This window comes from Conger conger, chromosome 17 (genome assembly GCF_963514075.1).
Source record: "Conger conger chromosome 17, fConCon1.1, whole genome shotgun sequence".
Taxonomy (NCBI): domain Eukaryota; kingdom Metazoa; phylum Chordata; class Actinopteri; order Anguilliformes; family Congridae; genus Conger; species Conger conger.
In genome coordinates this window covers 25,651,943-25,678,516 of record NC_083776.1, presented here as the reverse complement: position 1 = coordinate 25,678,516, position 26,574 = coordinate 25,651,943, and the positions used below count along the sequence as shown (strand labels likewise).

The 26,574-nt window shown below is 41.5% G+C and overlaps 3 protein-coding genes across 6 annotated transcripts; 1 reads left to right on the top strand and 2 right to left on the bottom strand.

Moving 5' to 3' along the window:
- Window positions 1-1,243: 1,243 nt before the first annotated feature.
- On the bottom strand, window positions 1,244-4,113 carry LOC133116987 (large ribosomal subunit protein eL43). The gene is made up of 4 exons (XM_061227030.1): window positions 4,002-4,113; window positions 2,116-2,244; window positions 1,688-1,770; window positions 1,244-1,404 (listed from the first exon to the last, which is right to left on the bottom strand). The coding sequence occupies exons 1-4, from the start codon at window positions 4,002-4,004 to the stop codon at window positions 1,341-1,343; spliced, it is 279 nt and encodes a 92-aa protein (XP_061083014.1). The 5' UTR covers window positions 4,005-4,113; the 3' UTR covers window positions 1,244-1,340.
- A 22-nt stretch (window positions 4,114-4,135) lies between these two features.
- Window positions 4,136-9,198, top strand: LOC133116985 (protein SIX6OS1). Of its 2 annotated transcripts, XM_061227028.1 has the most exons (15): window positions 4,136-4,312; window positions 4,483-4,546; window positions 4,647-4,703; window positions 4,830-4,956; window positions 5,040-5,129; window positions 5,586-5,773; window positions 5,872-5,914; window positions 6,210-6,303; window positions 6,679-6,844; window positions 7,027-7,076; window positions 7,287-7,456; window positions 7,971-8,100; window positions 8,186-8,227; window positions 8,316-8,340; window positions 8,527-9,198. In XM_061227028.1, exons 2-15 carry the CDS (start codon window positions 4,495-4,497, stop codon window positions 8,670-8,672), a joined length of 1,380 nt encoding a protein of 459 aa, XP_061083012.1. In that variant the 5' UTR covers window positions 4,136-4,312; window positions 4,483-4,494; the 3' UTR covers window positions 8,673-9,198. The 2 variants fall into 2 exon arrangements, with proteins under 2 accessions (XP_061083012.1, XP_061083013.1); XM_061227029.1 differs by lacking the exons at window positions 4,830-4,956; window positions 5,040-5,129; window positions 5,586-5,773.
- Window positions 8,982-26,063, bottom strand: LOC133116984 (ATP-dependent 6-phosphofructokinase, liver type-like). 3 transcript variants are annotated; one of them, XM_061227026.1, is made up of 23 exons: window positions 26,019-26,063; window positions 24,958-25,060; window positions 23,422-23,495; window positions 22,967-23,044; window positions 20,933-21,122; window positions 20,200-20,365; window positions 19,389-19,433; window positions 19,152-19,260; window positions 18,966-19,064; window positions 17,191-17,283; window positions 15,746-15,871; window positions 15,411-15,475; window positions 15,206-15,269; window positions 14,930-15,076; window positions 13,376-13,446; window positions 13,060-13,147; window positions 12,771-12,923; window positions 12,206-12,370; window positions 12,027-12,088; window positions 11,661-11,772; window positions 11,445-11,544; window positions 11,255-11,360; window positions 8,982-10,980 (listed from the first exon to the last, which is right to left on the bottom strand). In XM_061227026.1, exons 2-23 carry the CDS (start codon window positions 25,040-25,042, stop codon window positions 10,833-10,835), a joined length of 2,346 nt encoding a protein of 781 aa, XP_061083010.1. In that variant the 5' UTR covers window positions 25,043-25,060; window positions 26,019-26,063; the 3' UTR covers window positions 8,982-10,832. The 3 variants fall into 3 exon arrangements, with proteins under 3 accessions (XP_061083010.1, XP_061083011.1, XP_061083009.1); XM_061227027.1 differs by having other exon boundaries at window positions 26,015-26,032; XM_061227025.1 differs by lacking the exon at window positions 26,019-26,063 and having other exon boundaries at window positions 24,958-25,221.
- Between the last annotated feature and the right edge of the window lie 511 nt (window positions 26,064-26,574).

The following is a 26,574-nucleotide window of genomic DNA, read 5'->3' as shown; positions in this document are numbered from 1 at the left end:
CTGCCACACACGTTGTGTCAGTGAGACATGACCATCACATTATGAATGGTATTTTTGTCAAATAGTATTATTTTTTTAACAGTATAAATTGATACCAAGTGATTTACATCAGGCACTTTGCTCAGATGTACAGCAGCAGTACATATTACATTAGATTATTGGCATTTGTCTTATCCAGAGCGACATACAATAAAGTGCAAAGTGCATACCCATAACCAACGATAAGTGTGCTTAAATTCCCTAGAGGGAAGTACAATGTGAAGCGCTAACAGTACAACAAAGATAAGAACTAAGGCCCTTTTGATTAATGGATTATATTTATATCTAAAAACTGTTTTTATACAGCACAAGGCAATAGAATGATAACTGGATATAATGACATCTGGATATAAAACCTGCAACTTCACAAGGTTACAAGCCCAGTTCCATGTCCATTATACTACATTGTTGTCCTACTGCTCCTTCGCATCCTCTTTTAAAGACAGTGCATACAACCGTGCATGTAAGGACCATGCATACTATCGTGCATGTAAAGATAGTGCGTAATATTGTGCATGGTATAAGCACAAGAGTATGGAGCACAAGAGAACTTTACCCTCAACTAGACAATGAACCGTTTTTTGGCCAGTGGTGTTGAGGTCAATCGAGAGGTCACGAATATAAGCATATACCCACTACATTATATTACATTAATGCCATTTGGCAGAAACTCTTATCCAGAGCGACGTAGTTGATTAGACTGACCAGGAGACAATCCTCCCCTGGAGCAATTCAGGGTTAAGGGCCTTGCTCAAAGGCCAAATGGCTGTGCGGATCTTATTGTGGCCACTATAGAAGTCGAGACAAGTTGAGCTTCTAGAAACCATTTAAACCTTGCCCAAAGCATATAAGCCAGCTTATGTCATTTGATTTGTTTGATCTTGAAAATGTTCCGCTTGCCTTCTTCAAAAATAGCCTAGGAGTCGCTATCCTGCTAACCTAGGCCATGCAGCATAATAGATCACCAAGCCACCCAATTTCAAACCTTAAACATTGCAGTGGTGGGGAGTGACCAGATGCATCCAGTCCAAGTTTCATGCAAATTATTTTGTTAAGTAAGATAATTTCTGAGTGCATTTAATTTAGTTTTAGTTCACAAAATTGAACTGCTTTTAGCTACATTAATTCACAAAAATGTAATATATTTTGCATCCTGAGAAATTGCCAAATACAGTGCAAGCTGTAGACAGACCAAAGGCAAAGGAAGAGTTGACTCACAAATTTTATTGTGGGATGTTCAAGAATCACAATCGAGTCACTGAAATCTCTTAACTGTACAAAAAGCAAGCACTCCGTCAAGATTACTGGTCCTTCAACTCCTTAAGTCTTCTGATGGCAGATTTGACTGTCACAGCGGATGTTGTGCTAAAAAAAAAAAAAAATGCACGTTGAGAGAAGTCACACTTTCTCCTTTTTAATGAGCCTCACCCACATTAATACTGATATTAAAAATTAGTATTGACACACAGACACAAATTCAAAGGTTGAGATGCCAGTTAGAAATTGGAAAAATTTGTAAAACATGCCACATTTAAAAGGACTAACTGACAGTAGTGCAAAACAGCATTTTTAAACATTAATTTTCACTAAAATAAATCACCAGTACAATATTAAGGAACAAGCAGAAATATTCAAGTATGCAGCTTACTTGTATGTCCAAGCACCCCCAGCAACAGTCTTCATACAGGACCCACAGTTCCAAATACCTACAGCCTTTCTCTTCATCTTGGTCTGGGGGCAAGAGATTACAATGACTGTCTAACAGAAAACAACCTGTGGCTGTCTTAAATACAGCCAACACAGCATTAATGAATTCACAAAGCAAATCACATTCAGCCACAGAACAGCCTCCAGCCAAGAGCTGCAAAGCTCAGACAAACTGGATAAAATGTAGGAAACATAAATACACACAGATTAACCCAGTAGCAGCTAAGAAAGGTAAATGATACGTTAGCTCACTGTTGTTCCCCTTACACTTGAAAGCTCTCCGAACGAGCAGTTAGGGTCAACAATTCGCCATTATCTAGATTTGTCTCTGGATACCACAGCTGGCAGCACTGGATTCTGGACACTCACCTTCCCACAGAAGGAGCAGGTGTACTTGGCGTGCTGGCTGATCTCAATCTTCTTCACCATCTTCCTGAGGGAGGCCCCATAACGGGTGCCGTACTTCCCCACAATCCCCACCTTCTTGGTGCGCTTGGCCTGTGGGACACAACACAAGCCATGTTAGTGCAACAGACAACCTAAGTTCCCAATATTACAAAAAAAGAGGTTGGATAATTGTGCCAATGTAAAACAGGTGCAAGAGTCAGTAAAAGTCATGTAAATTCATATTTGAATTCCACTAATTTCCAAGATAAATACCCCAACAGAGAAAAGTACAAAATGATAACAGAGCCAACTATTACTATAGCCACACACTAATAGTCCAAAGTGGTTTCTTTCATTACTGCAATTCCATTGGCCTCAGCAAATGGATCATGAATGACATCATCCAGCCTCTATAGAATATGCACATCTTCCAGTGGCCTCATTCTTCAAAAAGATTGAGTTTGCAGATGTGAGACTTCTATTCTCTTCAGTAAAGGCACATTATGCAGGGCGAGCCCTCGTGCACATCCGCTCACATCCATTTCCTTGCAATGAAATCCATACTGAAATAGTCTTGTACAGGGATCTGGATTTCACTGACTTTCCTTATACCATCAGACAGATTATCTCAGTATCTCACTAAAGCTTTGCAGTAGGAGACGAGCATTATGCTTCACATCGATGTTAACAAAGATCCCAGCGGAACAGTGGATGATTTGACCAGGGAACGGTGGCACTGAAAGATATCCCGTCAAAGAAATTTCATTTGCTTTATTGTTGATTCTGTACTGATGTGGAGGAAAGCCAAACAAGGGCAATTCACCACAAAAAAAAATCTCTTCAATGGAGGAGACAGTGTTTTCACATTCACCCACAAATCAGCAGTGTCATAGCGGCATTGTGATCTTTAAAAGGGCGGCGTCAGCCAAAAGCCTCAATCAAGCCTCTTGGATGGGCAGCTTTACGGATCTATCCCAGATTGCAGAAATCTTCAGCCCCAATGCAGCCTTGGGAGGAGCAGTTTTAGGGTTTCAGTTACCATGATAAAAGTGCAAAACTGGTTTTGGGTCAGTGTTGCAAAGATCAGTCCTTTGCTTCCAGGTCAGTCTGTGCATCCCACCATTGGAAACAAAATCCAGAATCCATTTGCAGAAATACATAACTGGTTTGAATCATCCATAGTACTTCCATACACATTTCAACATTTTATAATTGAATTACGTTACGTATGCCAACCACACCACCGTTTAACAGCAGGCTAGTTGTCAAATAGAACCTGATCGTATTCTGCACGGACTAACTTAATGTAACAGCTAGGTGGAATCAACCTCGACAATTACTCCGGTAAAAAAAACGTTAAAGCCTGGACGGCACTTGGACAAAGTTGCCTATGCCGTTACTGTTAAATCGACATATACACATTGATGAGTATAATCCGCTCCCTGAAATGTTTGGTCAGAAACTGGTGAAGCTAGCTAGCTAGCGAACTAGTTAAAGATGGCAAGATGCCTTCAGCTAAGGGTGTTAGACCGTGGCATTCCATGATTTTATTTAATCCAGCGATTACAAATCGCTAACGTTAGCTACCTACGTAATGCAGAAATTGCTTTCAAGATTGCATGTTACAGCATGCTACAGCCAATGACGTCCAAAACACTAATAGCTAGCGGCACTACCTAGCCGGCTGGCCACAATGAATTTATAGGAAAAACACACAACTTCACCGAGTAATACAATAAATTTCTGTGGCAGGTAATCAAACTTGGTATTAAAAATATACAGCGTGTTTTATGTACGATGAATGCATTGTCGTCAGCAATGATGAGCTTGGATCCTTAAATGGTTTAGCAGGATTCATTCAGACTCACCATTACTATTGACAAGATGTAGGGCCGAAAGAGGGTGAGCGGAACGCGCAGGCGCGTTTTAGTCACCAAAACGCTTGGTGTTGTGGGATAGCGGAGGATCAACTGCAATTCAGTCAGTTTGTTGGAAAGTTATACCCACGCGACCCTTTGCTGCCATCTAGCCCGTGAACCTCAAAATATATTTCAGATAAAATAACCTAACTTTAATAACTTAGCTAGTTACCTCACATAAAGTAAAATAACCAAACACCCAACATCAAATCCTGGAAGCAGTGACTCCATGAAAGCGGTTTGACGCGAGTAGATTTAGTGTATGGACATTAATTAAATATTAGCTCTAACGTTAGCTAAATTAACGTTTGCTTGGACTGTATCGTCCGTCTATATCTGTTCCCTTGGGTTTTGATAGCAGGTATGATGTAATCAGTAAAGCTAGAAACAATAAATATATATAAATTTATATGTACATTTTTTTTATCAGTAGATAATCGACATGGCGGAACATAATCATGTGGGAAATATGGATAGCCTCTTATTTCAGTTGGGTGAGTGTCAGCTTAATTTTGATTGTATTATTAACATTTGAAATTATTGAATGTAATGTACATTAATTTGACCTAACGTTACGTGAATGTACCGTTATAGTTTTGCAGACACGGGACTTATCTCAAAGCAAGGACGAGGTAGAAAAGCAGACAGAAAGTAAGTGCAATAAGTTATTTATTTATTACCAGCATGTCTTCCCAACCCGAACCCACACACACACAAATAGCCGGCCAGATGACTACATTCTAATTGCAATTTATCTGCATGTGTTTCATTATCAAGTATGCAAATTAAATATAGCCGAGAAGAAGACTCATATTGAAGACACCAAGATAAGCATTGAGAAACTTGAAGATGCCATAACACAAAAGGACCACCTGGTGAAGTATTATAAAAGCAATGCTAAAAGGTAAATGTGAAATGGAAACAATCAAGATGTTTTCTTGTATTGAACCGTAGAGGATGGGCATCTCATCTAACATTTATCTTCAGCCTGAAGGTCACAAACAATCTCCTGATTCAGTATGAGAAAACGCTGCAGCTTGAATTAGAGAGGAAGCAAGAAGTGTTCAATCAAGATGCGTAAGTGTAGTATCCGTTTCACCTCAAGGAATTTGATGTGTATATATGTTCAGTTAAATTTAATTTGAAATGGTAAAATGGTAAATGGTTGGCATTTATATAGCGCCTTTATCCAAAGCGCTGTACAATTAATGCTTCTCATTCACCCATTCATACACACGCTCACACACCAACGGCGATTGGCGGCCATGCAAGGTGCCGACCAGCTCGTCAGGAGCATTTAGGGGTTAGGTGTCTTGCTCAGGGACACTTCGACAGCCCGGGCGGGGGAACGAACCGGCAACCCTCCGACTGCCAGATGACTGCTCTTACTGCCTGAGCCATGTGTGAAGATTTCAGTTTACCATCTATAAATATGTGAATGGGCTGGCTTAGTATAATAATCTCTTAATTTATGATGCAATATTTGCAACATTTGTTAAGATAACACTTTCAACTTCTATTTGTCTTCTCAAGGAAGATGTATCAGGACAGAATTGAAGAGTACAGGAAAGTATTTGAGCAGCACAAAGCTCGATACCATGAGAATCCTCTTGTACAAAAGCTTGTCAAGGCACAGGCAGAGAATGAGGAGATTGAACACAGAATTAGAGCTTGTGAGGAACAGATAGGAGCTAAGGAAAGAGAACTACAGAATTTACAAGGTAACAGATAAACTTTCCATTTTCCGTTTTTCATCAGTTTGCAGGGAATGGATTAGTTTGACACAACATATGCCTTTGAATGTGATTCTTTATTGTAGGTAACATTCCTGATCCATCCTTCACAGAGTGTGCATCAGAGACGTATCCTTTTTCAGTGTTAATGCAAGTACAGCATTCTAGTGTTGTACTATGCTTTTGGGAGTCTACATTAAAGAATATTAGTCATTGTTTGCTGCTGCCATTTCCTTTGTTTTGTCAAGTGTAAGGGTAACTAACACACGATAAATAATGTATTATCATCCAATAAGTTTGCCTTTGTGCTTCAGTCTTATTGCATCTATGAATTCCCCCCTACAGACAATGGGGACAAAGGTTCACACTGTGTGTTCATTACCTCCACTGTATTTCTCTTGACCTGCTGCTCTCTGTGGCTCAGCACCACTGCACAGCAGAGTACAGCAGAGCCCCAAGATGTGGAGAGCGCTCAGGTAGAGCTGGGAATCTCCTTGCTCCTGCTCGACCCACAGCAGGTACCGTGGCTTCTCCTGAGAGTGTCTCCTCCACAGTGCCTCCATGCCCAAATTGATCCTCGCTCCTCCGTCCTCACTATCTCCCATTAAGTCTCTCCACTTACCTCAGTTTTATCCTCAGAGAACATTCAAGAAATTCAGCCACTGTTTATGAAATTATCACGGGTATATTATATGGTTTCGTTTAGTTTCCAAGATAAATACCTCAACAGAGAAAAGTGCAAAATGATAAGAGCTAACTATTACTACAACCACACACTAACGACCTCTATAGAATATGCACATCTTCCAGTGGCCTCATTCTTCAAAAGATTGAGTTTGCAATAGTCTTGTACAGGGATCTGGATTTAGTAAAACCTGAAGTAACTGTTTTAGAATCCAAGCCTGGATGAGGAGCAGGGCTATGTGAGTGGTGAAGGACAAGAGTCAGTGACCAGGAAGGAGAAGCAGGATGATGAAGTGTCCACAGAGGAGCATGTTGCACCTTCACCTCCCACGGACATCGATCACCTCGATGTGTGGCTGAGCAAAGGGCCTGGTGGTATGTCTGCACGATCAGGGTCACAGACATCTACAAAGTAATGATCTAATGCCAGCTCTTTAGTGGCATCGTTATACTTCGTTACATTTTGACCTATTCCTGTTTGTTGTTGAAAGACAAGAGGTAAACCCTTGCGTGTGCTTGTAGTAGGCTGGTGCTATAATACACGCAATTGCCATCAGGTCAGGTGCTGAGGCCCAGCCAGGAACTGCCAAATGAAGCAGAAGTACTGGTAAGCAGCCAATCCTTCTGGGGCTCATTTCACATTATGCTTCATACTAATGAACCAGGATGAGTTTGAATTTCTGTGTTACTGTCATAAAATGGTTCCAGTTTACTAGGAATGTCAACATCATTACAAAGGCAGAGAAGAGTGTATTGCGTTATCTGTCCATCATGGCAGCATAGTCTATTCTTAGAATGATACCTCCTCTCTATCCAGGAGAGGCTTGAGGTTTTTGGTGTGGTGGGGGCGGAGCAGAGGGAGGTTGATGGGAACAAGGAGACGGCACACGTCTATGGTCAGGAAGAGGAGCAGGAGGGAGGGGGCTTTCCTCAAAGCCCCCCTGCCAGAATGAAAGCTGTGCCAACCACTCCCACCTTCTCTCTCCAGTAAGACAAAACACATCAACCAGCATATCGCTTTTCCCAAGAATGCTGTTCCTTAAACACACAGATGAGCTCACATATACTATTAACCTTCCTGCTAGTTTATCGACAGTTAGCAATTAGCAATATAAAAAAAAACACTAAACTAAATGGGTGGTTGGTAATTCTTCATGGGAAGTCATCAAAAGGGATGATAAGCACAACAACACCACACAGAAACTCTGTTCACTCAAGTTTCATTCACGTTACACAAGAAAAAAAGACCTGGACTGATTATCCAGCAGGATGCTCTGACATCAAACAGAATGAGGAGCAGCCCTTTCGAACCACCCCCTCCCTCATTGTACCTCAAGAGTATTCTAACCCTCCCACTGCACTACCTACTGAAACACCAAATCTGCTTACTTTTTTCAGCTGTGATTTTCGGTTTGTAGACACTTCTGGTACATCCAGATGTGCAGTACCTATATGCCTTTCATGACATGATGAGGCGCTATGTATTTGCACTCGTTTTCAGTGCTAGCCCTGCCCAGTCCTCAGGACAGTACAAGTCTCCAACATTCCTGTTCTCCATGAGCACCACGCCAGAAACACCTGGATTCTCCGGGTTTGACTGCAGCTTTGACATGGGATCTCCCAAGGAGGAGGTGAGGATCCATGAGTCTCTCAGGAAATGCTTTAAGGCATGCATGTCAAGTCCAGTCTGAAAGTAACATTGTCCTTTCATTTTAGGACATGCCCTTCTCTTTCACAAGCTCCTATTTTGATAACAGGGTAATTATTGGTTTTATATGTTCTTAATCAAATCCAAATAAAACAGTCATGTTCATTCACCTGTTTAATTTTGCTTTTGTCGTTGCAGAAATCTTCAGATTCCAAATCACCAGGTGATATTTTTTTCAGTAAAACTTAAAAAATCTCATTAAAAATGCTTTGTATTTTATTTCAGAATTATATAGATAATTGAATTATTTCTGGAAGCACTGATAACGCTGTAAAGGTTTTCTTAGTAAACCTTTGTTTACATCAGTTGAGATTGACTGAATGTTTATTAGCATTGATTGACTTTTCAGGCTTTCTGATTGACCAAATGGAGAGCCAGGCAGAGGAAGAGTTTGAGTTGTTTTTTTCCACAAAGAGTCCAAACCAATCCTCAGCTGGCCAAGAGCAAAGTGAAGCAAACGATGAATTCACTTTCTTCAACTTTGGGAAGTCTTAACATGTGATGTGCACTTTTGTGAAGTCGCAGTTATAATATATTTTACCCATAATAGATTTATATTAATATATTTATAAATGTTATAGGTTGTATTTGTTCCGAATTTTTGGATGGCATTGCTGTTTGTAGATTTTTGACTTTGTCACTCGTACAGTTATTTGGAGTTCATAAGTGTTGACTTGTTATATTGGAAATGTGTGATATGAAGATTATACTTAAGTGCAGAAACTGAAATGGGCTCAGAAAACAAAGGAAAAATGAAAAGTGCAATTGCTCATGAAGCCCTCAAAAACAAAACACAACACTTAGTTTACAGTTATATTTTATTAGACTCAATTCTTTTTGGAAATCCTAAAGATTAATTAACTTGATTAAACTCTAAACTTAAAAGAAGTTCTGATATATGTCCATTTAGAATATGAGTAAATGTATCTCATGGCACTGTTGGAGGTTTATCCAAATTTGTTTCAAAACTAAGATTTCTCATTTGCAGATCTGCAACATACAGCAGTACTACACACACACATGGCTGAAAATAAAATATGAGTTTTGATTAAATGTTTTTGTTCATTTTTGTTGAAGAGTTAAAGTTTAAAGAGCATATACCACGCCTTGTGTGTATGCTGCTATGCTGCATACAGGTCTTGAGGTCTCATGATTAAAGCTTGTTTTTACAATAAAAGAATGGTGGACTGAAAGCTGAATGGGGGCTGTTCAGCCACAATATTTGGTCATTTCACCTTCTAGAGCAGGGGTGTCAAACTCCAGTCCTGGTGGGCCACAGTATCTGCTGGTTTTTGGTGCGATTCAGCAGGAGAGATACATTTCTAAGTCATTCATTGGCTAAAGAGTCCACACACCTTGTTCTCAAGGCTGCTGATTGAAAGGAAACCACAAATACCAGCAGACACTGCGGCCCTCCATGACTGGAGTTTGGCACCCCTGTTCTAGAGGCAAAACACAACAAGTAAAATCAGTGAGAAGTCCTGGCCACAACGGTTTCTATAGTCTGTCTGTGCCCTAGAGTCCAAGCAAATATTTCTCTATACAGGGCATTCAAAACCTATGAACAAATGTGTTAACAATAGTACAACCAAATCACTGCAAATCTTAGGTAAATAAAAAGAAACCAAACAAATTGGAAACAATATTACTTCTGTAAATAAGAGAACAAATGCAGTCCTGTGTTCTGTAGTTAATCGTTAATCCCATTTATATTTTTGCCGGTGGCAGAGAACATGTCAGATAAATAAATGTTTGAAATGAGGATTAATATTTAGAAGCCACTTATGGAAATACAAACATTTTCTTGGAACCAATAAAGGAAAGTGGCAATCAGAAACATTTGCGATGCAACGGCACAATGTTTCTGATTGCCACTTTCCTTTAGAAACTCACAGAAATAAAAGCATCCTCTTTAAAAATACAAGTCCATAGAAACATGATAAATATATATGTACTGTATTTTCTCTTATTCCAAAAACACAAAGTGCTTTGTACAGTTTTAAACTATGACACTGGTATGAGAGGTTTATCGGCAAATCGTTGAAATGTATAGTATTAACACTGTATTCAGTAGTTAAAAATAAATGTGCTGATTAATGCCATTCTTGAGCGACATATGGCAATACAATACTCGGATATGCTGTAGGTAAAATTAGTTTAAAACTGTACGCACAAACTACTCTGTTCAGAAATTCAAAATAATCACAAAATAATAAGATAAAGAATTATTCATCACCTACTAAACAAATATTTAATATATCATTTAATGCCAAGTGAAATAATAAATGGTTTTTCAAGGTAAGCTATGGTAACCATTCCTGATGTTCTTGAAGTGGACACTGACATGGCTTTTCCCCCCGGCCTATTCCTGGCTTGTGTCAGTAGCAAAACATAGCCATTTATTGTCAGTGTCTAATCATAATAATCAAAATGTGCAGTTCCACTTCCTGTTTCATTGTCACATAATTTTGAACAGCGAGCAATACACAACAGAAGGGCGAGGGAGCTAAATATACACGATGTGGCGAGGGAATACATTCTGTGTGTTGGTGGCGGGGTGCATGCATGTGGCCACGGCTCCTCCCAGTGGAGAACTTTGAAGGAGGCGAGGCTAAGTAGGAGTGTCTGCCTTGGGTCTGGCTCTGGGTCCAGCACTCAGAACCCGGTGTCTATGCTGAGGGTTCTGCGCGTCACGTTCTCCACCTGCCCGGTGACGTACTCGGTGAAGCTGGTCTGGTATTTTGCCAGCATCTTCAACATAAGCCTCAGGTTCACCCACCACTGCTCCTTGGGTATGCGGTGCCTAAAAGGACACGGGTAGTGCGTTGGTATGCACATCCACTCAAGCCGCCCAGATAACTCGAAACATGAAAACATCAAATAATTTCAAAAAAAGATTTTTGGGATGGATGTAAACTGAGCTCTGCTTTCAGACACATTTGCACCACACTAAAACACAGCAAAAAAATAAAATAACCCACTGAAGACAGCTCAACAAAGGCCAAACAAAATGTTTTGGTCAAGGGGATGAGCTTAACTGATTTTTAATAAAGATAGTTCACTGGGGCGATACTCACTTGAAATCTGTAATTTCCTTCAGTTCGGACACAGGGCTGAACTGCACCACCTTCCTGGTCATGCCAATCACGCAGGCCGTATCCGGGCTATTGGCAAACACCCGTCCTGGGCGGGAATAGAACAGTGTCAACACTCCACATCCTTATTTCCTGCAACTGTCCCTATTTCTACACCTGTACTTCCTCCTACCCTTTCTGTAGCTCGCAGTCATCTTCTCTGTGATCCACTGCACGGCCTTCACACCCAGCTTTGTGCCAAAGTTCCTGTCGAAGGGCGTGGGAGATCCTCCCTGAAAGAAGACCCAATTCAGTCAATGAAAGGCTACCATTTTCAGGCCTGCCTCTGCCACCACCAAAACGTGTGCAGTGTCAGTAAAGGTTAATGTGCTCTCTGACTCTCCCCTACCTGCTGCAAGTGTCCAAGCACGTTCATCCTGCAGTCGAAGATGCCCTTGCCTTCAGCCGAGTACAGGTTGTGCATGAATTCAGTGGTGTAGTACTCATGGCATTTCTCATTCCTGTGCAGTGGTCACAGACATGTCCACACTATGACAACTGACTTCCTCTCACTCAACACTCACACATACACTCAGCCAAACTGCACAATACAATTATTTGTCATGACGGGCCAGAGAATGAGAGAGCATCAAAGAAGTACAGGTATTAAACAGAGCCAGTCCGGTTGGATACTGTGTGGTTGGCTCCCTAGTTAGTTATACAAAATTACAGTGATAAAAAAGGCTTCCCCTTTTAGATAAATTTGTTCACTTACCTTAACACTAGACCTCTCTGCACATCCTTCTTCATCTTCTCTGACAGATGTTCCACATTTCTCTGTTAATGGACGATAAATATTACCCAAAATTATGTTGCGTACAAGATTGAGAATGTTTCAAAAATCAAACACGAACAAAGGAATTTAATACATAAGCAGCTGGTTGCTTGGCTCACCTTGAGGTCATGGATGTTGAACGGCTCCTCGAAGATGTACGCATTGTCAGCACCGACAGCAATACCTGTGGTGGTGGCCAGATAGCCACAGTAACCGCCCATGGTCTCCACCACAAACACCCGCCTCTTGGTGCCTGTGGCAGACTGCTTGATCTTGTCACAGCACTGTGGAAGACAGGGTAGTGGAACATCAGCTATTTGACACTGTGACGCTGCTTTGCCTAAGAAAAGACTTGTTAATTACTTTAAGGAGAAGTCGTTACGCTGTCAAACACCACATTTTAAACTGTTAAAGAAGAGGCCAGGCATTCCATAACGCAGGTCAGATTTTTAAAAGCACATTTTTTTCGAAGAATATAAACTTGGCGTTATTGTAAAAATAAATAAAAAAATTCTTAGATATATTTGACAGTGTCTGTTGAGTCAAATTGTTTTCAAGACAATAGAGAAATAAAATAAACATACAGTGCAACCTTTAAAACCTTTAACCTGGCCGTACAGGCCTTGGATTAATCAGCGAATGTGTAGGTGACCATATGAGGCTCGTGATGATTGAAGTGCTCACCTCCATGGCAGCATTGACAGCTGTGTCAGCCCCCAGGCTGAAGGCGGTGCCTGGAACGTTGTTGCTGATGGTGGCGGGGATGACGCACATGGGGATGCAGAGCTCGTCATAACGCTCCCGAGCCTCCACCAACTGCAGCACGCCCGCGTACCCCTGAAAGACGCAGAGCCAGTCAAATATAGGTGCAGCTCCTTAAAGGCATTTGGTTTCGTCTGAAAATAGGTAATACGACAGTCTCAGTGAGGGTAAGGAAATACAATAAAGAAGGTATGTAGCCCTGTAATGTTACCTCAAATCCTCCTACAATCAGCAGGGACTGAATTTGAAGCTTTCTGATACTTGCTACAATCTGCTCCAAGAAGGCATCAGGGAGAGTTCTGTAAAACCCCCACAGAAGAACAGACTGATTAAACGCATGGCTCTTTGCCATCTCGCGCTCTCTCTCTCAGACAGGGACACACACACACACACATACACACATACACACACACACACACACACACACACACACACACATACACACATACACACATACACACATACACACATACATACACACACACACACACACACACACACACACACACACACACACACACACATACCTTTTAGTCCCCAGCAGGGAGCCGCCTTGACTGGTCCATCCTCTTACGTCATTCCACTTAATCTCAGTCACCTTTAAAGAGGACAGTGATTAAATCTGGAGCCTTTTCTGTTGTGACTGTCAGGCATAATTATGAAAATGATATTAACAGAGATAACACTGGCATCATCTATTTCTGTCTGTGAAATTTTTTTTTTGTTGAGATTTTTATACGCAATGTAATATTAAACAAAGTGAACCTGACAAAGGATAACCCAGATCACCCCAGCTAAGAATTGTCTCCTGAGACTTCATAACTGGGTGCATCATGTAAGCCACAATGATTGCAATCAAACCCTTCCTATAATTTGATATCAGTCAAAATATTGCCCACTCTTGCTTGCAGAAATACTTCAATTCAGACAAATTGGAATGTTTTCCAGCATGAACTGCTTGAATTTTACTTGGCCACTCAAAGCCATTTCTAAAGCTCTGGGACTCCACAAACCACAGTGAGAGCCATTATTACCTGTAAAACACTTGAAACAGTGCTGATTCCTCCCAATAGTGGCCAGCCTGTCAAACATTTCTCCAAGTGCACATTGACTCATCCAGGAAGTAACAAATATCCCAGAGGAACATCAAAAAACAGCAGGCCACTCTAGTTGGAGCTAAGGTCAGTGTTCATGACTGGGCAGAAATTGGACTCATGGGGGAGAGCAAGTCAGAAAACAATTGTTAACATTTGCAAAATAACACCTGGATGATCCCCAAGCCTTTGAGAGTTCCGTTATGTCTGCATTTCACAGTAAGAACATCATGCCAATAGTCAAACATGGTGGTAGCAGGGTTGGTGTGGGGATTTTTTGCTGCCTTGGGACCTGGACGACTTGCCATTATTGAAGGAACAATGAATTCTGCTCTGTACCAGGAAATTCTCAAGGAAAATATCTGGTCATCTGTCTTTATGCTGAAGCTGAAGTGTAATTGGCATATGCAGCAAGACAATGATCCAGAACACAAATGCAAACCCACATCTGAATGGCTGAAAAGAAAACAATATTAAGTTTTGGGCTAAAATTCCTCCACGGCGATGTGAAAGACCGATATCAAATTACAGGAGGTGTTTGGCTGCAATTATTGCTGCTAAGGATGGTGCAACCAGTTATGAAGTTTAAGGGGGGCAATTACTTTTTCACAAGGGCGATCTTAGTGTTTGATTACTTAGTGTTTGATTGTTTTGTGTTTACTCAGCTTCCATTTGTCGAATATTATATTTTGTCTAAAGATCTGAAACCTGAAAGAGGAAATCAGGAAATAATTTCACTGCACCGCACCGTAAAAACCATAACTAGTAGACCTGAGAATTTTACTCTACTTAGATACCAGTGTTTATGGAGCACTATTATTTACTGAAATGTCACAGGTAACTTGATACATTATTGCCTAAAACCATATCAATTTACAGTCATCTAAGTAGGCAAACCATGACCAATGAACCAGTGAAATTACAGTGCTGAGCACGGTCATAAAAAAACTGCTCCAGCCAAACTAAAATAGGTAGGCCTGTCAATACCATCTCCTTGGCCAGTCCTTCGAAGCCGTTGTTGACACCGTACACCTTGTGACCGAGAGCCGACGCCACCCTCACGGCAGACCTGACTGCCGCGTTCATCCCTGCAGCCGGGGCGCCCACGTTCAGGATGGCCATGGAGAATTCACTCTGCCAGGGGTGGGAGAATGGACAGACAGGTTCACAGACAGCCTACCACAACACACACAGAGTTATACACAGAGAGTGCATGCAGCAACAACATGGACAAAATAAATCTTTAGCCAAACAATGCTGTACCTGGGACTGAGCAGGCTTCTGGTAGGCCAGCAGTTTATAAGTGTTCCAGTTATTCTCAAAACTCCTGCAATGACATTATTGGCTGCTAGTACGTATGGCACACACAAACGTGCAAATGCTTACGTGCATACAGACATGCACACACAAACATGCACAGACCCCATGGGTGAGATGGGTTTATGTAATGTGACGTCATCCCACTCACTTCCCACGCAGTTGGATGGCCTCCTCAAACCTCTTCTCATTCATGGCCTTCTGCACTTCTTTAGTCTAGAGATAAAGACAGTAAGTATGGACCAGTGCCTTACCAAAATGTTACGGTTTACAGTACTGGTCTTGGAACTGCATTCAACCCATGTTTTCCGATGTGACCCAAAAATACAATATAAATAGAAGTCTGGATAACCTGATAATATGTAGAAACCTATGTTAGTTTCTGTCTGGAATAAGTATATAAATATAAAATCCATTAAAATGAGAAGGAAACAATTTGTTAATGGTAATGTTAATGGTGTGTGTCGGGGGAGGGGGGAGGCTCACCAGCATCACGCAATCCATCAGGGGCAGGCGCACAGCCTCATTGCCCGAGAGTCCAATGACACAGGGAGGGGTGTCCTGCTTGGCCTCCAACAGGGCTAACACCGCCTCCACACCCAACCTACTGCTCTGTGGTCAGAAACAGGCCTCAGCTACATATCACTACACACACACTGGAGATCCATATCACTTGAGAAACACATACCCTGGAGATCCTTATCACTACACACACACACACACACACACACTGGAGATCCATATCACTAGAGAAACACACACACTGGAGATCCTTATCACTACACACACACACACACACACACACACACACACACTGGAGATCCATATCACTAGAGAAACACACACACAGGAGATCCATATCACTACACACACACACACACACACACACACACACACTGGAGACCCATATCACTAGAGAAACACACACACACACACACACACACACACACACACAGGAGATCCCCATCACTGCAGAAACACACACACTGGAGATCCATATCACTAAAGAGACACACACACTGGCAATTCATATCACTAGGGACACGCACACTGGTGATTCATAGCACTACACACACACACACTGGCATTCATATCATGACAGAGACACACACACACACACACTGGAGATCCATATCACTACAGAGACATACACACTGGCAATTCATATCACTAGAGACACACACACTGGTGATTCATATCACTACACACACACACACTGGCATTCATATCACGACAGAGACACACACACACACTGGAGATCCATATCACTACAGAGACATACACACTGCAGATCCATATCACTATGGAGACACATGCTGGAGATCCTTATCACTACAGAGACACACACACACACTACTGCTTTGCAGAGTTCCACAAAATACACAATTTCTTTGCCATGAATACACACACCGTACCAAACTAAACTACTCATAAACACTGACTATAATTGAGAGGCTGACTCAAGTTGCACACCCAAGAATGCTGATAATGGAAAAACACTTGCAACAGCAATCTACAAAGAACTGAGATACATAATGTCTCCACTTAATAATCTCCACTTAATGCTGTGAATGATTGGCAGGGGAACATGGCAATCATCAACAACACAGGTAGGTCATGTGTACAGTCATATCTGCATCAGTACAGTTCACATGCAGGCAGTCACACAGCCCTTGTGTATGACAGAAACACGCAGCCATTTTGTATGCAATTACTGCATTTTATCAGTGCGGACAGAGCAGACGCCACCATTAAGGGTCATTTAATGAAGCTGAGATTATTGGCACCCCACAGACCTTTCACTACATATCAAGGACCAGACATCCTCTGACAGAACACATGCACTGTACTGGATGCCGTCTCAGTCACATAACACCTGGTATCCCTATTTCTGATTGGCCAAGTCTCCCAAGGTAATGGGTGGGACTCACCAGCACCCTGTCGAAGGCAGAAGGTGTGCCCCCCCTCTGTACGTGACCCAGTACCGTCACTCGCGTGTCATACCCCAGCCTCTGAACCGCCAACTGCAGAGAGAGATCAGCCATCATTAGGTCCTACAGAACTTTTGCGCAATTCTTAGCATGGTGGTTACAGAACTAGAGTAACCGCTCAGAGGTAATAGGTTTGGATTCTAGGATGAGCTCATCTGGTGTACTTGATCACAACACTTAAAATGTTCCAGCAACTATCAGGTTGTATAAATGGTTCAAGTAAAACATTTTCAAACAAGTTAATATTAATTAATAGGTATATCTGCCATCCAATAATACAGTGCTTTTAAAAGTTTATAGGTAATTATTGCATAGAAAAGAGCAGGAATTGTGAAGCTTCAGAGATTCAGTGATTTGCGGCAAGAGACCTGGGGGCCTCATATATAAACGTTGCGTATGCACAAAAGAATGCCTACGCCACTTTCTAAGCAAACTTTGGCATTTATAAAAAACGAACTTGACGGGAAAATGTGCGGTCCTCCACGGAAACTCTGACCCATGCGTACGCACATTAACTGGAGAAATGAGAAACTGCGACTCCGATGGCACTGGGATGAAACGCGAGAAATGGTATGAAATTGATACTGTTGTGTCCTGTGCCTTTTATGCTCGTGACGTAAGAACAGGAAAACGGGAAGTGAAACAGGATGTAAAAAGGTATAAAGACTTGCCGGGAGTTGTGGCTGGGTATGGCAGCTGTAAGACTGTTATACTTAATAAAGTGTTGTATTGTTGAATCTCGCTATACGGGTTCTCTCCCTTCCTAAGTGCAACACAACATTTGGCGACGAGAGAAGTCGAAAATGATACACAACAGATACCACTGTGTAAAATAAATCGAAATATTACCTCTCACGTGTCATATATGAAGAGTTAATTTGCAAAAACGGATAAAAGCCTTTCTTACAACGAATAAACAAACAGCTGTTTGATTGATGCTCCCTGGAGTGCCCAAAAAATATGATTTAGGATGATAAATATAAACGAAGACGTTGTTGTAAAATAATCCCTCAAATATGTAGACGAATTGTTAAACAATACTTCATGTTATTAAATGTATTCTCATAAATAATATGGTGAACAGTCGAACAAATTACGCTGCACTGATGCCGTTTACAATGCGTCAGTCGGGCAGATACGAGTGCATGGTTTAATATATTGTTATCATATTCATATATTATGTTTTATAATGTGTTTATTGTTATGGATTTTTGTTCGTTTTATCTCTTAATTTAGTAACTGTGTTTTCAATGGTGCTCGACAAATAACGTGAATTATCATTATTATTACTATTATTATCATCGTCATCATCACATTCGTTGTGCAGAACTGTTCGTCATTTACAATCAATCAGGATAATTCCCACACCTGTAGCTTTTCAGAGGCAATCAAATGGCTGAAATCCCTTTTCTTGGCCTTCTTTTCAGCGTTTGCCATTGTGGTCTTCGTGAAATGCATATTCATTAGGGGTGTTTCACTGCCTATTTATAGGCAACTGTGAGCGGGACATGAAGCTGGCAAAGGTGCGCCAAATTTAGAGTTGATTGTGATTTATGAAGGAAAACTGGCGTGGGACGTGCGTATGCACTGTTTTATAAATCTGAATATTTTTGTGCGTACGCACGTCCTGGGTTTCATGCTTACGCAACCTTTTGACGTGAATCCTACGCACAGTTTTATAAATGAGGCCCCTGGTGGTGGTCAGAGACACTCACGTCCTTCACATAGCTGGAGGTGATGAGGTTTCCTTGCTTGTCAATGGCTCCCTCTGCGATGATCACTATGTTGAGTCTGGACCCCCCTGTAGCCCGGCACTGTGTAATTACAACAAGCATGCGTTAGCTGCCGGATATGCCTCCAGGGTTCCCCCATCCAGGCTGGCTATTCCCCCCCATCCTCACCTCTCCCAGACGGGCACAGAAGTTTTCCTCCCAGCCCTCATCTGGAGGGGCCTCCGGGATGAAGAGCCAGTCTGCACCCGATGCCAGGGCTGAGACCAAAGCCAGGTACCTGAACTCATAACACACCGGGACCACTGTCAGTGAAGACGCAATATCTGCCACCCACAAACATACAAGGCTATGAATCCTGAACAATATGGCTCTGGATAAAACAGGAAAATCCAAACCGGCGCTCACCCACAGTGTCGACCCATGACCTCCAGAACAAATGCGCGCTGGTGGCTGTGAAGCACAAAGACAACCCACTGAGAGGGGAAGGGTTGCGGGGTTCACAAGCAGAGAGGGAGATCATCTTTCAGTCCCACAGGCATAAGAGTCACACGCTAGAGATTCTACTGTATCCCAAAAGGAGATTTTCTCAGTAGATCTCAACATGAATTGGTCATATAGAATATACATTCTAGGAAGACCGAGGACAGTTCTCTAAAACAAAATTTTAATACAACAAATACATTATAAATAATTACTTAACACTGAAAACCAAAAGAAATCCTGCATATATAACCTAAACATGTGTTTATCACAGATTCCATGGATGAATATTAACAGACAAGACTATGTGCTCACACCCGGTTGCATTACTGCAGCCTTGTGAATAATTCTGGAAACGCATTCATGCAATAAAGCACGTTTGAGCAAGTTTCCTTGAGACAATTTAGCAGGAAATGGTTGCATTATGTAACCAGTACACGGAGATGAAATGTGAGAGTGTGCTCATGTCATTTACCAAAAAAGGCAACAGTGGAATGTTTTGCTGGCTTGGGTCTTGACTTTTTAGTACGTCAAGTCTTAAAGAAGGTATTCAATATCTAATCACAAACCCATTTTGATAGAACACTACAATATTAATATTATTCGGTTTAACAGATTTACACAAATTACACTTTCAGATTACAATTTCACATAATACCCATGTATTAGGCTGGAAATGTTTAGGTTAATTACAAGAGTATAACAGCAGTGCTCCAATTCAGACTAACTTCCTGACCTCTGGGCAGTGGTGATGATGGCGTCGATGACCTGCATAATCCGTTGCAGGGCGGAGTCAGCGCCGATGGTCATATCAGTGCCGCAGAAGTCATTGTCGATGGACCCCACCAGCCCCACGATGTTCAGGTGACTGTGCTTCCGGGCCGCATCTTCCGTGATCCTCCCTGCAACATTTTGGGATGCAGGCATAGACAAATTTAACATAGTGCACAGGTTGACTAACCACCCTGCTAGCATAGCCTCCTCTTCAAAACATGCAGCGAATCTGAAGAAGGCAGTCCTGAATTTGCTTCTGGTGCACAAGAGCAGACAATACAGCTCTTAGAAATGGATCCCAGAGCTGATGCATATACATACACTAGTTATAAGTTATACATTCCTTAGCATCTTCAGCACTTATACCATCTTGCAGATGTCTTAAATACCAGCCACATTATTTCTTTTGGTCAGAATTTGTTAACTACATGACAGGTTTGGGGCAGCATGTAGCCTAGAGGCTAAGGTGTATGACTGGGACTTGGAAGGTTAGTGATTTCAGCCCCGGTACAGCCACGATAAGATCTGTGCAGCTGTTGGGCCCCAGATCAAGGCCCTTAACCTCAAATTGCTCTGGGGGGGGATTGTCCTCTGCTTAGTCTAATCAACTATAAGTGCTTTGGATAAAAGCATCAGCTAAATAACTGTAAAATGAAAAAAATGTATGCCATAAGCCTGAGGAGGAGCCTCCTCACCCTGGGTGACCAGTTGCTCCAGCAGGTCGCTCCACTCGCTGCGGAAGATGTTGGCCCCCGTGAGGCTCCCGTCACCCCCGCACACGCACAGGTTGGTGATGCCACGCTGAACCAGGTTAAAGGCTGCCGCCAGGCGCCCCTGTGGCGTGGTGAAGTCCTTACAGCGGGCACTGCCAATTACCGTCCCGCCCTGGAGGAGAGACAGAGTGAGAGCATAAGCTCACCAGAGAGACCAAGGCCGCAGCCCAGAAGGAGCTCCTACTCTACAGCTGCCAGTGTTCTTCAATAATGTACAATGTAAATGAAGAATGCATAAAACCCAGTTACACGTCCTGAATGTGTCGAGTTAGCATATACATTTTTTATCGAATGGGGTGTAGGGCAGTCACAAAAACAAATGACAATGGAACAGCACAGGCTATTGTACTCAATTGCAGTTAGATTTGGAGAAAGGAGAAAGCCAGATGAGTCAGTTGGCTACATTACATTGCAGTCATTTAGCAGACGCTCTTATACAGAGCGACGTGCAATAAAGTGAAAATCAGGGACAAGTGCGTTGAAGTCTTATATAGATTATATACAGGATACAATTTCAAAAAATCTAAACTAAATGGCAATTTAAGTTAATGGCAGCTAACAGCAACAGAGATCGTATCTGTGTTGCTGGGGGGTTGCAGCGTGGCTTAGTGTTTTCTGAAAACATAAGAGCTCCGCGGTGTAGCTACAATAAGATCCGCTCAGCTGTTGGGCCCTTGAGCAAGGCCCTTAACCCTGCATTGCTCCAGGGGAGGAGTGTCTCCTGCTTAGTCTAATCAACTGTACATCGCTCTGGATAAGAGCATCTGCCAAATGCCATTAATCTAATGTAATGTAAAGAGCTACAGAATACAGTCATCGTGACTGGGGAGCTAAGCAAACAGCACTGACAAATCTTCAAAAAGAACACATACAAAACACACAATAGGGCAATATTTACTCACAGGTAGACCAGAATTGAGACAAGCAGGCAGAAAGAAAGAGAAACAGAGAAACATTTAGCAAAGAAGAGCAGTTATATTTTCCCTTCGAATGAAGCTCATTTTAAGAATGAATTTATTATTGTTTATCTTGTATCAGTTATTCCGTTTAAAAACAGTGTACAGTATAATAAAATAATTCAGAAGCTACATTCAAAAAAGATTCACACTCAAGGTTTTATGGCAATAAAGCGCAGACGTTTTATGGGCACAGTCTGAGAATGAAGCTTATCAGAGTACAACAAGCACCTTATCTGGTTTACAGATGCACACAGCAAGGCATCTTACCAGCTGATAGCCAACGAGAACTACACCCACAGGAAGTGAGGAGACACACAATGAGGACGAGAAGAATGAAGGAGTGCTGGGAAAACAGCAACACAAAACATTCAGCAGAAGGTAGTGAGATGAACCGACCGGATTAAGTCAAAATGTAATTCTCGGTTGGTTCTGGATTAACCGATTTAAGTGCTTTTGCATGAAGAAAGGCACAACATATTTAAAAAAAACAGGGTTTTAGAGTGCAGTTTTACCTTTGCTATATAAACAACATAAAAAAATCTGAAATTCTATTCTTGAACTGTATCCACAAGTGCCAGTTTTAGTAGTGTTTTAATTAGCACATCCTGTGGTGCACGTATCCCTTATAACAGAGCATGACCATCTGGTAAATACATAACTAAATGGTGGTTATTCCAGATAATTTGCCTACTGCTTGAACCATAAATCTCTGCAAGTCACAATTCTCAGTAACTCAGTAACACCCACCCATTGTGTAGCTTGTTGAAGAACTACAAACACTAGCTCCTCCCATTTTATGGCCCTACTTCTAAGACTAGTGCGAATATACAGTCCTGTGCTTCAACATGTATCCTAGTTTTACTATGGGAATGGGGGGTTGGAGAGGCAGGATTTAAGACTTAACAGCACATGAATGTGAAGAGAATGTGAAGATGCTATTTAATATGAAGATACAGCATCATCCGTTATTCTAGACAAACAGCTCATAATTCCTCACCAGTTGAATGATGTTGCTGACACTGTGCCAGTGAGCTCGCTTGATGTTGTCACCCCCATCCACCAGTCCTTGGTATCCCTATGGCAAATCACAGGTTCATTAGTCATGCTTGCAATATGTAAATGCACACAATGAACAGAACCATGATGAGGGTACAAACAAAGATTAGGTAAAGAAAATAAAGTTCACACACCATGTCAGTAGCACCACACAAAACGAGACACAACCCAGTCTGAAACATTGGTCATGATGTCCTGTATTTCAATTTACATATTTTGGTAGCTGGGGAAATACAAGCGTGGTGTGCATACTGTACTTTGTTGACTTTAGCCATGTTGTTCATTCTGTCCTGCAGTGCATCAAGATATTTGAATGTGTAGGTATTGTTTTTTTGTTTTTTTCAAGCATAATTTATTCAGATGTTCTACCATGTAGCTTGATGAGAGAGCCATTACCTCATGGATAAGATACATTTTGGCTCCAACATATATTCCCATCCGAGTCACCGCACGGACAGCTGCATTCATACCTGAGGTGAAGGTTAGAAAAACATATTCTCGATACTATTCCACAGCACTGCAGAGAAATTCCTTGGGGGAAGCTAAAGACTATACACCACTGGTATCCAAATAAATGACATAGAAATGATAAATAACCTTCCTGTGCACCAGCCCATCATTCTAGTCTTGAAAATAGGAAGAAAAGTCCACTGAACCTTAACTCCGATTAGCTAATGAGACTGCCGATGGGAGACTGCCAATAGTGACCAGAAACCAACACAATCCAGCTACATTGAGCTCCATAATGTTTTTATTTATTTGTTTTTTCTTCATTTGGCCCTGTACTCCACATGTAGGTTAATAATCAAACATGTGTTAAGGAGCAGATTCCCAGCGTTTACGAAATGGTATGTTTACACATTTTGGTTTCACCAAATGACAGCACTTTTCAACATCGCCCCCCCAAATCAAGAAATGCATTTGTCTAAACATTATGAAGCATGATGTATATGTGCCATGACTTTTTTATGTGGCAATATTTAATTCCCTAGCTTGGGTCACAAGGCAAAATCTTCTGTGGTTGCCTAAAATCGTGAAATCATTGTCTAAAATATAGATATGTCTAATTGCAGCACTTAAGATATCATGTCATGTCTCCTGAATGCCACTCCAAATATTTTTAGGTATTGCCAATTGAACTTCCTGCATTTTCTTGAACTGCATCTCGACCCAATTAAAAACTCATAAAATTGATTACTGTACCTTTAAAAATGCAAGACAACACACTGAGACCCTCTCATTGAATAGTCTGCATCATAGCCACATACTAAATAAGGACATTTAAAACACATATTAAATAACATCTCCTTCCTGTCTTTGTTGACTCAGAAATGGAGTCAATGAGTAATCATGAAAAAAGAGCAAAAAGCAGGAAAACATCGAGTTTTCAAATCTGTTGCGGAAGGCACCATATTAAAGCAGGCACGCAGTACAAACCATTTGCTATGTTTCAGTTAAATACCAAAGTTTCATTCAACTTGCCCGAACACGCCCAATTGTACGCAGTACGCCATCTGTACGTATTCAATACGGACCAGACCTGCTGCATAAGAAAACTGCATACGTGTAAGGCAGTTAATACATAACCGATAAAAAGAAAAGAAAAAGGACATAGAAAGAAATAAATAAAAAACTACTGTCACAGGAACACTGGACACAGTAACATAGGCTAATGGAATAGCAGTGAGAACATCCACCTCTCATGGCGTTCTGTAAAACTGTAGGATATTACAAAACAAACTTTTGAGCATGGGCTACATGAGTTGCAAACGAACTTAATAGTGAAGTTAATTTGCAACAACTTACGTTTCACAATAAATAAAGTAATCGAAAGAATGTGTATGTGAAACCATAGGGTAGCCTATACAGACGGCTTATTTCCGTTCTGGATATTGTTGCCTACAGGTTATGAGTCGGCTGAAGTCAGCCCACCTTGTGCATCTCCTCCACTTGTCAGCACGGCGATAGATTTGCCAGCCCCAGTCATCCGCAGTTTCTCAAAATCCAGAGATGCCATGGTGGAAATGGAATTAGGCTACAATAGAAATAAACATACATTCAAAAAGTAGCCTAAGTGCGATTTCCTCTCGTTTTCCTCTTTCAAAACGTTGACGACAGTGGCAGGCCCAAGGACCTTTCCTATACTTGCGGTGCTTTCGCTTTAGATAACCCAGCTCCGCCCCAGTTGCCTTCGCTCCCAGTGGAGATTGCCTCTATACCCCGCCCCATCCCGCAGGTCACTATGAGGGGTTGTTCGATAATGCAGGTAGTCTATTTTTTGAGGAATAACTTAATTGATATTTGAAACATGTGGCTGTGACAGAGCTGTTTTGAAACTGCAAGTGAGGCTCCCCATTACATCGGCCATTAATTCTCAGAAAAATAACTTTGTATATGGTGCTTAAATACATCAAATTTAGTTTTAACTTGAGTTACAATATTTAAAGTAGCCTACCAACTTTGTATCCTAAATTGACAATTTTAAACCGTATTATTTACTTCTCGAAAGCAAATTAAACGTGCGCTTTTAGTACACTACCTTTGATTTACACCGATCAGTAACAACATTAAAACCACTTGCTTGTGGATTAAAAGCGTCTGACAAAAAATGTAAATGCAAATGCTTAAACCAGTTTTCCCATGATTAAAAACGTTTTAAACTTGTCTATAAATACTTAATATTTCATTCATGCACCAGAGGGAGGGACTTGGCAGCTGATCGCCGCACAAGAAGCACCTCGGGTGCCTCGGAATCACGGTCACGAGCATGAGATGAGACGGTTTGAAGAAGGCGTGTCGCTCTCCTTCGGGCCGCCGAGGGACTGGGTGTGAGTTACATTACATTACATTACATGGCATTTAGCAGACGCTCTTATCCAGAACGACGTACAACGAAGTGCAGATCAAACACAAGTACAAGTGCGAAGAGGACCTGAGAGGACTGTACAGTTCAGAGTCCTAGTGTAACCATACAGATTAATTTACATACATACTGTTTTCCGTTCTGGTTCCTCAGTGGTGGAATGACTTGCCTACCACTGTCAGGACATCAGAATCCCTCCCCCTATTTCGACGCAGACTCAAAACACACCTCTTCAAACTCTACCTTAGTCCTCCCTCCTGACTTACCCCGCCCCCCCCTTCTGATACCCCTATGCCTGCCTAACCCCCCCCCAAAAAAAAAAAAAAAAAAAAAAATTGCACTTATGATGACGACTATATGTTTAGAACAGCAGTCCAGGTGTATTTTTCTAGTTCTGGATGTGATGCTTTGACTTGTGGTAGAACCTATGCACTTGTAAGTCGCTTTGGATTAAAAGCGTCTGCCAAATGACTAAAATGTAATGTAAATGTAAATGTAATACAGATAATCGGAACCCTTGAAGAATACATCAACTGAGTTAAAACACTATCTGTAATTGGATTAGATGAGGTACAATTGGCTACCAAATAGGGAGAAAAAGGGAAAAAAAATGTTTAAGTGAAATTGGAAATCTTGCATTATTTTGTGATTTAAACATTTGATGGATGTCTTATTTATAATTTTGA

Bases quoted from the DNA above. Each gene is read 5' to 3' on its own strand.
- LOC133116987 (XM_061227030.1), bottom strand. The intron at 1,771-2,115 runs GTGAGTGTCCAG...TCTTGCCCCCAG, and splicing joins CCTGCTCCTTCTGTGGGAAG to ACCAAGATGAAGAGAAAGGC. The intron at 1,405-1,687 runs GTAAGCTGCATA...TTTTTTTTTTAG, and splicing joins GGGGGTGCTTGGACATACAA to CACAACATCCGCTGTGACAG.
- LOC133116985 (XM_061227028.1), top strand. From the start codon at position 4,495: ATGGCGGAACATAATCATGTGGGAAATATGGATAGCCTCTTATTTCAG. The intron at 4,957-5,039 runs GTAAATGTGAAA...ATTTATCTTCAG, and splicing joins TATAAAAGCAATGCTAAAAG to CCTGAAGGTCACAAACAATC. The intron at 7,457-7,970 runs GTAAGACAAAAC...ACTCGTTTTCAG, and splicing joins ACTCCCACCTTCTCTCTCCA to TGCTAGCCCTGCCCAGTCCT.
- LOC133116984 (XM_061227026.1), bottom strand. From the start codon at position 25,042: ATGGCATCTCTGGATTTTGAGAAACTGCGGATGACTGGGGCTGGCAAA. The intron at 15,270-15,410 runs GTGAGTGGGATG...ATGTCATTGCAG, and splicing joins GCCATCCAACTGCGTGGGAA to GAGTTTTGAGAATAACTGGA. The intron at 12,089-12,205 runs GTGAGCCAAGCA...GTCCATTAACAG, and splicing joins TCAACATCCATGACCTCAAG to AGAAATGTGGAACATCTGTC.